At 43.7% G+C, this 13,948-nt stretch overlaps 1 protein-coding gene across 3 annotated transcripts in view; it reads right to left on the minus strand.

Moving 5' to 3' along the window:
* Nucleotides 1–668: 668 nt before the first annotated feature.
* LOC140650556 (E3 ubiquitin-protein ligase KCMF1-like) overlaps nt 669–13,948 on the minus strand; it is a 79,644-nt gene continuing 66,364 nt past the window's right edge. For all 3 annotated transcript variants that reach the window (XM_072859033.1, XM_072859032.1, XM_072859034.1), the window contains exons 5-7: nt 13,072–13,246; nt 2,668–2,947; nt 669–1,290 (exon numbers count right to left, since the gene is read on the minus strand). In XM_072859033.1, the coding sequence (XP_072715134.1) occupies nt 1,038–1,290; nt 2,668–2,947; nt 13,072–13,246 (708 nt within the window). In that variant the 3' untranslated portion in view covers nt 669–1,037. The remainder of the gene's footprint in view (nt 1,291–2,667; nt 2,948–13,071; nt 13,247–13,948) is intronic.

A 13,948-nucleotide genomic window follows, 5' to 3' on the forward strand; every position in this document is an offset into this window, starting at 1 on the left:
AATTCAATTGTAACATATGGAGATATCTGGGAAGTCAAATCCTCAAGCTCTCCTGATACTAAGGAGTCTCTGCAAACTATGAAGCAAATACATAAATAACTCAAAATGATAAGGACTGTGAAGGCTTAGAACTAAGACACCATAATCCAGGTTAACTTCCCCCCTCCCCCCCCCAACAGTGAATATATGAATCATTTACACCTAAATAAAGTATATTTAACACAAAAAGGAAAACTTTAAAGAAAGGTGAACAAAATTTGGGTTTAGGGCACACAGAAGCCCTTTGTGGTAGATTCCAGTAGTGGCCCTTGATTTTTGTCTCCTACAGATGAATACAAAGTTCAATTCCACATGGATATGATGTCTAACAGGGCAACGTAGTGGTCACGATATAGCAAAATGTCACACTCTGGAAGCAAAAATATAGCCCGCTGCAGAGTTTGCATTAATACGCAGGGAGAGCACATAAAAAGGTCATTGGTCATGTGTTACTCAAAGGCTACTTCACGGCCACAAGCTGCTAGTGAGCATTAATCTTTTTTTTGTCACGTTACCTTTGAATAATGGGAAAGCTTTGGGGTTTTATGGTTTTACTCCTTGTACTTACATTCTTTAAATGACAAGGTCACTAAAACTCATGCACGCTGCAAAAAAAATCATGCAGTAGCTAAGGTAAACCATCCAAGCAATTTTTATTCATTAATATTCATAAATACACACAGCAGCTTCATTAGAGATTTTTCATTTTTTCCTCTTCAGTTTGAATGTGGAGTATTAGGAGAGCTTTTTGCACGTCAAGCTACAGGATGCAGAGCTTTTTTCTCCACACTGCAACCTATATTTACCTGCTAAAAGTAAAAATTGGTTAAGTGGAAATGATTATCGTATATATCTTTTCTCTCTTCCTTTGAATGTACACAATGTAACAAGAGTGACAGACCTGAAATTACAATCACCAAAACAAACCCAAGATAGTTGTTGTCCACTTTCATTGGCAAATACAGCACAGAGGACATTGTCTGCAAAGTGGGATGCCATCAAAGAGGAGGCTCATTTCCTTTATTCTTCTCTTTTAAATTTAGGTTTTCTAAAGCAACATCTAGAGGCATAATATCTACACAGCCCATAGCACCAAAATCAGCAATCTCTCCCCGTTCATCCTCATCTGAGGAGGAACTTTCTTCCTGCATCAAAGTGGACAGTAGAAGCTCTTGAACAAACAAGCTGCGGTCTGCCCGTTCGCTTTCCTTTGACTGACGCTCTGCTTCTGACATCTTAGGATCGTTCAACCTGCATAGCGTCACAGAAAGAGAGAAGACAGGCTTAGCAGTATCATCAACAAAATGGGCTTTCACTAATTGCCTAAACAGCTGGACTGACGCATGCTGAATAACATCTGAAAGCCATTCCTTTGAGAAACAACCTAGGTACTGCTGCACTTCTTTTGACATGTACAGATCTGACAACGCCTGGCACTCCTGATGCAAGAATACAGACATTTAACAAACTTGTTCCTAGATGCTTCAAGAAACTTCATAGAAGTGGATTCTAAGGCTGAAGGAAAAAAATAGCTATTTCTGAAGTTTCTTTCCCTTCAGAGGGGTTTTGTTTTAAGGGGTGTTAAAATTCTCTAGTCATCCCTTAAGTGCTCATTTTGTCCCCAGGACAAATTCTAAATGCGAGCATGACACAAAATACATTACTACACACATAATGCCCAGAGATTCCCAAAGCACAGTACATCATTCACTTCACTTATCAGTGCATGCACCATCACCTAATAGAAGCAAGGAAATTGCTTGCTCCAGTTCTATCCTAGCTTCCTAGCTCACAAGGATCAGTGACTGACATTTGCAGATACTTTAATGAAAGTTATTATTTTCAAAAAGTTTTGGATTGAGATATTATCACAAGTTTTGATAAAAATCAGCATGACAGCAATAACTTGTCCCAACCCAGGTTTCTAGACACAGAAACTGTTTAAATGCCTGTGCTCTTTCTCAACATCTAATTGAAAAACACCCCCCCCACCCCCCTTGAATCCAGAAAATCAATATTCTAAACCTCCTAAAAGAGCTGGAATGAGAGCGGGCAACTCTTCTATAGCAGAATGGACTAGACAATCATTGTAGCTCCCTTCCAACTGAACTATTCTATTCTATAGAACTCTAGGATCTAACTATACTTTCTGAAACAGATATGTATTCTGCTTATTAATAGCACATTCCTTATTTGCTTTTTTCATCCAAAATACTTTATATAAAAACCTCTATTCAACCTTTAGCCTTCATTAAAGATTCATTTCCTATTAAATAAAACTACCTTTTAAGTTCTCTCCCCTCACATTATCAGCATAAAAGTTTGAAACATATTATTGTAAAGGCTCTTGTTTTATCAGAAGTAGTAGGGTAAACAAGCACAGTTTACCAAAGTAATATCCCTTATGTTTCTCTTCAAATTGAGAAACAGCAAGTAATATTTATTCATTGCCTAGGACCAAACACACAGCAGGGTTGAAAAGGAGATGTTACAAATGCAAACAAAAGCATAGTATCTCAACTGCAAACTTCATTAGGGATCTGACAGTAGTTTCACTGAACTCTATGTCCATAACGGGACCAAGGAAAACAGAAATGGCAGGAGAGCTAAACCCACAGAACAAGTTACCTTGTAAGAAGAAACTGGGAATTCTGTATAGTTTGCTGATTGTTTTCTGTGTTAGATGTACTGGTTGCTGCTATAGATTGTGTAAGACTGGTGGGGATGCTGCTTGTGTTAGTGCGTCTAGTTGCATTGCGTGCAGTCTCCAGTTGTTGTCTTGCTGCCTGTGCATGCTGTCGCTCCAACTGCAGTTGCATCTGCAGCTGCTGTAACTGAGAAGCAGAAGGGCCAGAAGAATTGAGCTGCCCTGCAGAACGTCTCACGCCTGATAACTGAGATAAAAGCTCTGCCAGAAAAGAGAGAAGTTTCTACAGTGAAATCTGCTTAAGTACATATCACACAACAGCATAAACATCTCCTGAATACCTGTATATCAATTCCTTTGCTTTCTAAAACCTTTCATCAATGAAATCAATGAACAAATTGTATTGATTTGAAAAGCTTCATGGGCTATCCATTACAAGCATCCCATGTCTCAAAGCCCATAGGGTAAGGAAGATTAAGAATCATCTAGAGTAAAGAACTGTGCATAAATAGGAAAGTCAAAGCTTACAGCTATTTAAACCAATAAGAGTCAACCTATGGGGAATACCATATAAGCAATATCCTGTGCAACAATTCTCTAAAATTTTATCTTCAAGTCAAAACAGTTATTGACTAAGAAACCACTTCAATTCTAACTTCAGTTGGTGGCTTTATATCCCCCCATGCACCTTCAATGCATATTCTAGAGGGAAGCTATGCTGCAGAAAAGACAAATATTACAGCATCATTTCAGACATTTTTAGAAAATATTCAGTTCAGGAAGGTTTTTCAAATGTTGTATTATATGAAAAATATTTGACCACAGCAGGGCTTTTCTGTGAGAATTTCAACCTCTGCTGGAAAACGAGAAATTCTAATAATAAAAAAATTAAATAAGTATAGCCTGGATTCCTTTCCTCCAAAGTTCAAGACTGTGACAAATTCTGTCCATGCTAAGCATTTCCCAAAATAAACGTTAATAATAAGTTATTGCTCAGTGACTGACTACAGATTATATTCCACACAAAGTTGCGAGTACTACTTTGTTGTGTTTGATGCAAGGAGGGCAGAAGTAGTAGATTATTTTGTTCCCCTATCCGTCCAACCCTCATTAAAGCTGCAAGTTGTTATTACAGATCATAAAAATTTTCCTTCCATCTTATTTTCAAGATATAATCCTTTGAAACTAGGCTTTTCTTAGGGGAATAAAGCACAATGCAGTAGCCCTTTGCATCAGGAACACTTGGAATGCCAACAGTAAATGCTCAAGTCACTTTTAATCAGCATAGGTAATCATATCAAGATTAACTACCAATAATATTTTATTTCACTAATTACTGATAACTACCACAAGGAGAAAAATAAATAAATAATGTTTACCGGTCTGTTACAAGCACAAGTTCTAACTTCTGGTAGTATGTACTAATTATTACCCCAATACAAAGGAAGACTTATAACACTGCCAGGTAAGACAGATGTATTTATCCTCGCTGTTTGTAAGATCACTTTGAGTACAGCTTAAGAGAACCCTGGTAGCAGATGTGAATTTGAGACACAGGCTTGGCATGACACAGACACCCAGCCAGGCTGCACTACATTCTCTGAATGAAAAAAAAAATATTACTTCCACCCCCCCAAAAAAAGACAAGACTCAAAGGAATACCATTTTTATTACACATGCTCCTAAATGGGAAGGCCTTGTGAGGCTGAAACAAACCAAGGCAGCCACTTCCCATTTAACTCGGCTGAACTAACACCCACTGTAACGATAAGAGGAAGTCTTGCACTCCAGGACACAGAAACATCCTCCCTTCTTGCACCAACTTTAGTGCTTTACAGACCCATGACCTAACTTAACTCACTAAGATGACAGAAATTTTTTCATCCTCTTTTTCTGGGATATTTTTAGTAGTAGGAGTACAGCCAGCAGGTCCCGGGAAGTGATTCTTCCCCTCTATTTGGCACTGGTGAGGACATCCAGAGTGCTGTGTCCAGTTTTAGGCTCCCCAGGACAAGAGAAACATGGACATAATGGAGCAAGTCCAGTGGAGGGCCACCAAGATGATCAGGAGGCTGGAACACAGTACATGAGGAAAGAGCGGGAGAACTGGGTTTGTTCAGCCTGGAAAAGAATACTTTGGAAGATATCTTATTGCTGTCTGAATCTACCTGATTAGAAGATACAGAGAAGACTAAGCTAGACTCTTCTCAGAGGCATACAGCAACAGGAAAAGAGTCAGACAAGGGAACATGAGAAATTTCAATTACATACAAAGGGTTTTATGTTTTGTATGCCCCCCCACTCCCCTTTTAAAACATGAAGGTTTTTAAATACTAGAACAGGTTGCCCAGAGAGGTTGTAGGATCTCTGTCCTTGGAGGCATTCAAAGCTGAACTGAATGAGGCCTTGAGCAACGTGATCAACCTGATCTAAACAGACCTCCTTTGAGAAAAGGGTTGGAAATAGACAACTTGCAGAGGTCAATTCCAAACTAAATTTTTCTATTATTATTCTGTCATTTCAATGAGTTAAATCAGCTCACAGAGGGCCTGAAGAGCAGCCAGTACAACAGAAGCAAAGGAACTATGCCTATGGAAAGGAGGGGTGGAGGGAAGGGCAGAGCTGCAGCTTCCTCTTTCAAAAGTTGGTTCACTGCCTCTCAAGGAATCATAGCCTAACAATAAGAAGCTCCAGTTTAAACATTCATGCCCTTCCAGGGTCTGAAGCAAAGGCAGATAATAGTAGGAACTTAGATAAGTACAGGAAGTTCTGAAGTTTCCCTGACACTTATCACAGAATCATTGAATAGAATCACAGAATCATTAAGGTTGGTAAAGACCTCTAAGATCATCTAGTCCAACCGACAACCCAACACCTCCATGCCTACTAAACCATGTCCCAAAGTGCCACGTCTACACATTTTTTGAACTCCTCCAGGGATGGTGACTCAACCACCTCTCTGGGCAGCCTGTTCCAATGCTTGACAACCCTTTCAGTAAAGAAATTTTTCCTAATATCCAATCTAAACCTCCCCTGGCGCAACTTGAGGCCATTTCCTCTTGTCCTATCACTAGTTACTTGGGAAAAGAGACCGACACCCACCTCACTACAACCTCCTTTCAGGTAGTTGTAGAGAGCAATAAGGTCTCCCCTCAGCCTCCTTTTCTCCAGACTAAACAACCCCAGTTCCCTCAGCTGGGCCTCATAAGACTTGTTCTCTAGACCCTTCACCAGCTTCGTTGCCCTTCTCTGGACACGCTCCAGCACCTCAATGTCCTTCTTGTAGTGAGGGGCCCAAAACTGCACACAGCATTCGAGGTGCGGCCTCACCAGTGCTGAGTACAGGGGCACGATCACTTCCCTAGTCCTGCTGGCCACGCTATTTTTGATACAAGCCAGGATGCTGTTGGCTTTCTTGGCCACCTGGGCACACTGCCGGCTCATATTCAGCCGGCTGTTGACCAATACCCCAAGGTCCTTTTCTGCCAGGCAGCTTTCCAGCCACTCTTCCCCAAGCCTGTAGTGTTGCATGGGGTTGTTGTGATCCAAGTGCAGGACCCAACACTTATCACAGAATGCTTTGGATTGGAAGGGACCTTTACAGGTCATCTAGTCCAACTCCCCTGCAAGAGCAGGGACATCTTCAACTAGATCAGGTTGCTCAGAGCCCCATCCAACCTGACCTTGAATGTTTCCAGGGATGGGGCCTCCACTACCCCTCTGAGCAACCTGTTCCAGTGCCTCACCACCCTCATTGTAAAAAATTTCTTTCTTAAATCCAGTATAAATCTGCCCTCCCTTAGTTTAAAACCATTGTTCCTTGTCCTGTCACAACAGGCCTTGCTAAAACATCTGTCCCCGTCTTTCCTATAGGCCCCCTTTAAGTACTGGAAGGATGCTATAAGGTCTCCCCGCAGCCTTCCCTTCTCCAGGCTGAACAACTCCAACTCTCTCAGCCTGTCCTTGTAGGAGAAGTGTTCCAGCCCTCGTATCATTTTCATGGCCCTCCTCTGGACCCGCTCCAACAGCTCCATGTCCTTCTTGTGCTGAGGGCTCCAGAGCTGGATGCAATACTCCAGGTGAGGTCTCACGAGAGCAGAGCAGAGGGGCAGAATCACCTCCCTTGACCTGCTGGCCATGCTTCTTTTGATGCAGCCCAGGATACGGTTGGCCTTCTGGGCTGCGAACGCACGTTGTTGGCTCATGTTCAGCTTTTCGTCCATCAGTACCCCCAAGTCCTTTTCCACAGGGCTGCTCTCGATCACATCATCCCCCAGCCTGTATTGGAACCAAGGATTGCCCCGACCCAGATGCAGGACCCTGCACTTGGCCTTGTTGAACCTCATGAGGTTCACATGGGCCCACTTCTCCAGCTTGTCCAGGTCCCTCTGGATGACATCCCATCCTTCTGGCATGTCAACTGCACCACTCAGCTTGGTGTCATCTGCAAACTAGCTGAGGGTGCACTCGATCTCTCTGTCAATGTCATTGATGAAAATATTGAACAGCACTGGTCCCAATATGGACCCCTGAGGGACACCACTTGTCACTGATCTCCATCTGGACACTGAGCCGTTGACCACTACCCTCTGGATGCGACCATCCAACCAATTCCTTATCCACTGAACAGTCCGCCCAGCAAATCCGTATCTCTCCAATTTAGAGAGAAGGATGTTGTGGGGGACCGTGTCAAAGGCCTTACAGAAGTCCAGATAGATGACATCCATTGCTTTTCCCTTGTCCACTGATGTGGTAACTCATTCGTAGAAAGCCACTATGTTGGTCAGGCAGGACTTGCCCTTGGTAAAGCCATGCTGGCTTTGTTTGGCACTTGGCCTTGTTAAACCTCATACAATTGGCCTTGGCCCATCGATCCAGCCTGTCCAGATCCCTCTGTACAGCCTTCCTACCCTCAAGCAGATCAACACTCCCGCACAACTTGGAGTCATCTGCAAACTTACTGAGGGTGCACTCGATCCCTTCATCCAGATCATTGATAAAGATATTAAACAGAACTGGCCCCAATACTGAGCCCTGGGGAACACCACTTGTGACCGGCCGCCAACTGGATTTAACTCTGTTCACCACAGCTCTCTGGGCTCGGCCATCCAGCCAGTTCTTTACCCAGCAAAGAGTACACCCGTCCAAGCCACAAGCAGCCAGTTTCTCCAGGAGAATGCTGTGGGAGACAGTGTCAAAGGCTTTACTGAAGTCAAGATAGACAACATCCACAGCCTTACCCTCATCCACTAGGTGGGTCACCTTGTCATAGAAGGAGATCAGGTTGGTCAAGCAGGACCTGCCTTTCCTGAACCCATGCTGGCTGGGCCTGATCACCTGGTTGGCCTGCACATGCCTGTTGAGCACACTCAAGATGAACCGCTCCATAATTTTTCCCAGTACCGAGGTCAGGCTGACAGGCCTGTAGTTCCCCGGATCCTCCTTCCAGCCCTTCTTGTAGATCACATTGGCAAGCCTCCAGTCATCTGGGACCTCCCCTGTTAACCAGGACTGCTGATAAATGATGGAGAGTGGCTTGGCAAGCTCCTCCGCCAGCTCCCTCAGTACTCTTGGGTGGATCCCATCCAGCCCCATAGACTTGTGAGTGTCCAGGTGGCATAGCAGGTTGTTAACTGCTTCCTCCTGGATTATGGGGGGTTTATTCTGCTCTCCATCCCTGTCTTCCAGCTCAGGGGGCTGAATACCCTGGGGATAACTGGTCTGATAAGTCATCTTTCACTATATGAGTGTAAGATTGATGTCTTAAGATTTTACATTAGGACAAATTATAGCTCTTTTAAAAAACAACTTCTTAGTCAATTTCTTAGTCTTCCCCTTGAAAATTCCCCTAAACCTGACCAAAATATGACACAGAAATCAAAGAATGGTTTGGGTTGGAAGGGACCTTTAAAGATCATCTAGTCCAACCCCCCAGCCATGGGCAGGGACATCTTCAACTACATCAGGTGGCTCAAAGCCCCATCCAACCTGACCTTGAACACTTCCAATGATGGGGCATCCACAACTTCTCTGGACAACCTGTCCCCCTGTCTCACCACCCTCATCATAAAAAAATTTCTTCCTTATGTCCAATCAAAACCTACCCTCTTTCAGTTTGTAACCATTGCCCCTTGTCCTGTCACTACAGGCCCTGCTAAAAAGTCTTTCTCCATCTTTCTTATAAGCCCCCTTTATATATTGAAAGGCCACAATAAGGTCTCTCCGGAGCCTTCTCTTCTCCAGGCTGGAACAACCCCAACTCTCTCAGCCTTTCTTCAGAGGAGAGGTGTTCCAGCCCTCTGACCATTTTTGTGGCCCTCCTCTGGACCCGCTCTAACAGGTCCATGTCTTTCCTGTGCTGGTGACCCCAGAGTTGGATGCACACTGGACGCAGGACCTTGCACTTGGCCTTGTTGAACTTCATGAAGTACACATGGCCCCACTCCTCAAGCCTGTCAAGGTCCCTCTGGATGGCAGCCCTTCCCTCTAGTGAATCAACTGCACCACTCAGCTTGGTGTCATCCGCAAACTTGCTGAGGATGCACTCAATCCCACTGTCTGTGTCATTGATGAAGATATTAAATAGTATTGGTCCCAATACGGACCCTTGAGGGACATCACTTGTTACTGGTTTCCACTTGGACATTGAGCCATTGACTAGAACTCTTTGGACGTGGCCATCCAGCCAATTCCTTATCCATCTAACAGTTCATCCATCAAACCCACCTCTCTCCAGTTTAGAGGCAGGAATGTTGTGGGGGACCGTATCAAAGGCCTTACAGAAGTCCAGGTAGATGACGTCCATAGCTCTTCCCTTGTCCACTGATGCAGTCCCTCCATCGTAGAAGGCCTCTAGATTAGTCAGGAACAATTTGCCCTTGCTGAAGCCATGTTGGCTGCCTCTAATCACCTCCCTGCCTTCCATATGGTTCAACATGTCTTCCAGGAGGATCTGTTCCATGATCTTACCGGGCATGGAGGTGAGGCTGACTGGTTGGTAGTTCCCAGGGTCCTCCTTTTTAAAAATGGGTGTGATGTTTCCCTTTTTCCAGCCACTGGAGACTTCGCCTGACTGCCACAACTTTTCAAATATGATGGAGAGTGGCTAGGCAACTACATCAGCCAGTTCCCTCAGGACCCTGGGGTGCATCTTGTCGGGTCCCATGGACCTGTGTACGTTCAGGTTCCTCAGGTGGTCTCGAACTTGATCTTCTCCTATGATGGGAGGGACTTCATTCCCCCAGTCAATGCCTTGAGGTTCAGGGGCTTGAGGGATGTGGGAAGAAAGATTACCATTGAAAACTGAGGCAAAAAAAAGTGTTGAGTACCTCAGCCTTCTCCATGTCAGTCGTCACTAGTTCTCATGTCTTATTTATCGGGGGTGGGTACATTTTCTTTAATCTTCCTCTTCTGGCCAATGTACCTGTAGAAGCCCTTCTTATTATTCTTCACATCCCTTGCCAAATTCAGCTCCAGCTGGGCCTTAGCTTTCCTGGTCCCATTTCTACACATCCAGGCAGTGTCCCTATATTCTTCCCAGGATACATGTCCCTGGTTCCACTGCCTATGGATTTCCTTCTTACACTTTAGTTTGACCAGGAGGTCCTTACTCAGCCATGCTGGTCTCCTGCCTTCCTTGCCTGATTTCTTACACGTGGGAATCAAGAGCTCTTGTGTTCTAAGAAAAATGTCCTTGAAGAGCTTCCAGCTCTCTTCTGCTCCTTTGTCCCTGAGGGCAGTTTCCCAGGGGGTCCCATCCACTAGTTCCTTAAACAACGGAATGTTTGCTTTCCTAAAATTAAGGGTCCTGACTCTACTTTTCACCTGGCCCATATCCCTCAAGATTGTGAATCCCACTAGGGCATGATCACTGCAGCCCAGGCTGCCACCAGTCTTGACCTCTCCAATTAGTTCACCTGTGTTGGTAAGCAACAGGTCTAGTAATTCTTCTCCTCTGGTTGGGCTGTCTATCATCTGGATTAAAAAATTATCCAGATTTTACAGCAGATGTCAGGGTGACTGAAGTCCCCCAGCAGAATCAGAGCCTGTGATTGTGATGCCTCCTGCAGTTGAAGTAAGAATGCTTGTCAACAGCCTCCCCTTGATCAGGTGGCCTGTAGTAAACACCAACCACAAGGTTTCCTTTGTTGGCTTGACCCCTAATTTTTACCCATAAGCTCTCAACCTGTTCATCGCTGTTTTTCAAAGACAGCTCTGTGCAGTCAGTGCCTTTTTTTTTTTTTTTACATAGAGGGCAACCCCCCCACCCCTCCTTCCTTCTGAACAGTTTATAGCCATTGATTGCAGTGCTACAGTCATGAGATTCGTCCCACCATGTTTCAGCAATAGCGATTAGATCAGACCTTTCTAGCTGCACAGTGTCTTTCAGGTCCTTCTCTTTGTTACCCATGCTGCATACATTGGTATAGAGGCACTTCAGCTGGGCTACCTACCTTGTCACCTTTTTAGAGGAACATATCCTAATTCCTTTGAGGCATTCCACAGGTGTTTCCCTGTTGGTTCCTAACACATCAGCAGCCCCTGGCTCTTCTCTATTGCTCAGAACTCCACTCTCCTCCCCCACTAAATCTAGTTTAAAGTCCTCCTTGTAAGTCTGGCCAGCTTGTTGGTGAAGACCCTCTTGCCCCACTTGGTCAGGTGAATCCCATCAGCTCCCAACAGACCCAGCATCTCCAAGGCAGATCCATGATCAGAGAAGCCAAAACCTTGAGTATGGCACCAACCGTGCAGCCAGGCATTCACCTGTTCAGTTTGTCTTCTCCTTCCTGAACCCCTTCCTCTGACTGGGAGGATAGAGGAGAACACCACTTGTGCTCCAGATCCTTTTAACATTGCTCCGAGGGACATACAGCCTCTTTTGATGGTTCTAAGTTGCCTCGTAGCAGTATCATTGGACCCTATGTGGAATAGTAGGAGTGGATAATTATCTGTGGGGTTCACCAGGCTCGGCAGCCTCTCAGTGACATCGCGAATGCGAGCTCCTGGTAGGCAGCAAACTTCTCTAGAGAAATTGTCTGGATGGCAAATGGGTGCTTCCGTGCCTCTCAGTAAGGAGTCTCCATTTACTAATACTTTATGTGCTTTTCTGGTGGCACTGGTTCTAATGCGGGTGGATGGTTGGATCAACTTTGCATGGTCAGCTTTTCCTGGATCCTGTTTGTTACTCATGTGCTCTTCATTCTCCAACCCCAGAGCATCGTCTCTGTTACGTAGGGGCACTTTAGGGGAAGGTTCTTCCTTCTGCACTGAGCAGAGACAAGAGTCCAGTCTCCTTCATCTTGTGAGTTTCTTGTGTCAGCTCGAGGTTGAATTCAGGCTTACCTTCCCCTTGCACAACCTTAAGGCAGGGCTGTCACTCAGCTCTATATAAAATGCTTATTAAAATACAGTTATTTAAGAATTTTAAAAGAGAGTTAAAAGACCTCCTAAAAATCAGCAAGCCTATCATCCAAACTGTAATCTGAAAGTAAACTGAGCACATTTTAAATGTCTATCAATAATATTCCAATTTAACCAATTTCATCTTGATGAACTCAAGTACAGCACTTGGTTTGTGCTAAAAAAATTAAGATTCATCTCTAACACCTCTATGCACACGGCAAATTAAAGCTAGATGCATCGAAGTAGGTAATGGTGTTTAGAAACAATTACATTTAAAAATACATACATACATATCATATGAGGAGAGGTTAAGAGACCTGGGACTCTTCAACCTGGAAAAGAGAAGGCTCAATGGGGAGGAATCTTATCAGCGTATATAAATACCTGATGGGAGGGAATGAAGGAAAGGGAGCCAAGACTCTTCTCTGTACTGCCCACTGACAGGACAAGAGGCAATGGGCACAAATTAAAACAAATGAAATCCATCTGAACACAAGAAAACACTTTTTACTGTGAGTGTGGTCAAACACTGGAACAGGTTACCCAGAGAGGTTGTGGAGTCCATCCGTGGAGATATTCAAAACCTGACTGGACATGGTCCTGGGCAACCTGCTCTAGGTGGCCCTGCTTGCGGTGGGGGGGTTGGACTAGATGATCTTGAAAAGTCCCTTCCAACCTCAACCATTCTTTGATACCACCTGTGGACAGGTCAGTCATGGGAATGAGCCTAGAAGTCTCTAAATTTAAAAGCACAAGCTAAAGGGGCAGTGTTTTTCATTTCAGAAGTTCCAGGTTCAATCCCTGTAGACAATCCAATTAAGAATACTTTTCATCAGTAAATGCCCATCAATTACAATATTGGGAAGCATATATATATATTTTTTTTCAAAACACAGAAAAACAAGGCAACTATTATCATCTTGGATTTTGTTTCAAAGTCTATTTAAGGACTCTGATCTAAAATCAGTGGTTACAGCTCTTACCAGCTATAGGATCCATGGTTTCTCTATTGCTTGGAGAATATGAACTCTGAGAAGATGAAAGCCCACCAGTGGAACTGCTAGTAAAGTGCATGTTTGATCTACGTGCACGGGGGCCTCCCAAACCCCGGCCTGGGTGAAACATTCTACGTACGTGCCGAACACCACTAGATTCATCGTAACCAAGCAGTTAAGAAAAGTCTTTTGCTATCAAGTATTAAACAGCAAGAACATTTACTAGGTGGAATAATCAGGCAACACACTATTCCTCATTCATAAAACAATGATTCAACTTTATAAGCGTAATGCAATCATAGCTATGGTGCCAGTCAGACCTATAGATCTGAACCCAAAGCACCCAGGGCTGCTTGCACCAAATTCATCTTTCCCAGGCTTTTTATCATGTCTAAAAAATGTCAGGATGGATTTCCTGCCTTCTGGATCAATGTTTTCTACTAGATAATTTAAACTGATGATGCATATTCATCAGAACACATTACTCAACAAATATAAGGATTTTAACATCAAAATTGGGAAAGAAGGGTATTTAAATACTGAAAATAATCTACAAAGTTTTATTGCCATTCTTACCAAGAGCACACAGTAATTATTGCATTTTATACTTTTATCCAAGGAATTTCACCCACTCCAGCCTTCAAGGAATTGCAGGTCAACAGAAGATTCAGCACTTCTGTTATACCCCTTTGCTTCATCTCCCCTCTTTCTCCACACAAATTCCATTTGCTCCAATTATGAAAACAAGCCCTTCCACTTTCTTTATTTCCCACATTTCTTAGATGTCTATAAAAGCTATGACTTGAAATATAAGCTTTTTCATACATACTAAGAGACTATCAGCAAATCATTTAAAGATGATCTT

The sequence above is a fragment of the Ciconia boyciana genome, chromosome 4, assembly GCF_034638445.1.
Source record: "Ciconia boyciana chromosome 4, ASM3463844v1, whole genome shotgun sequence".
Classification (NCBI taxonomy): domain Eukaryota; kingdom Metazoa; phylum Chordata; class Aves; order Ciconiiformes; family Ciconiidae; genus Ciconia; species Ciconia boyciana.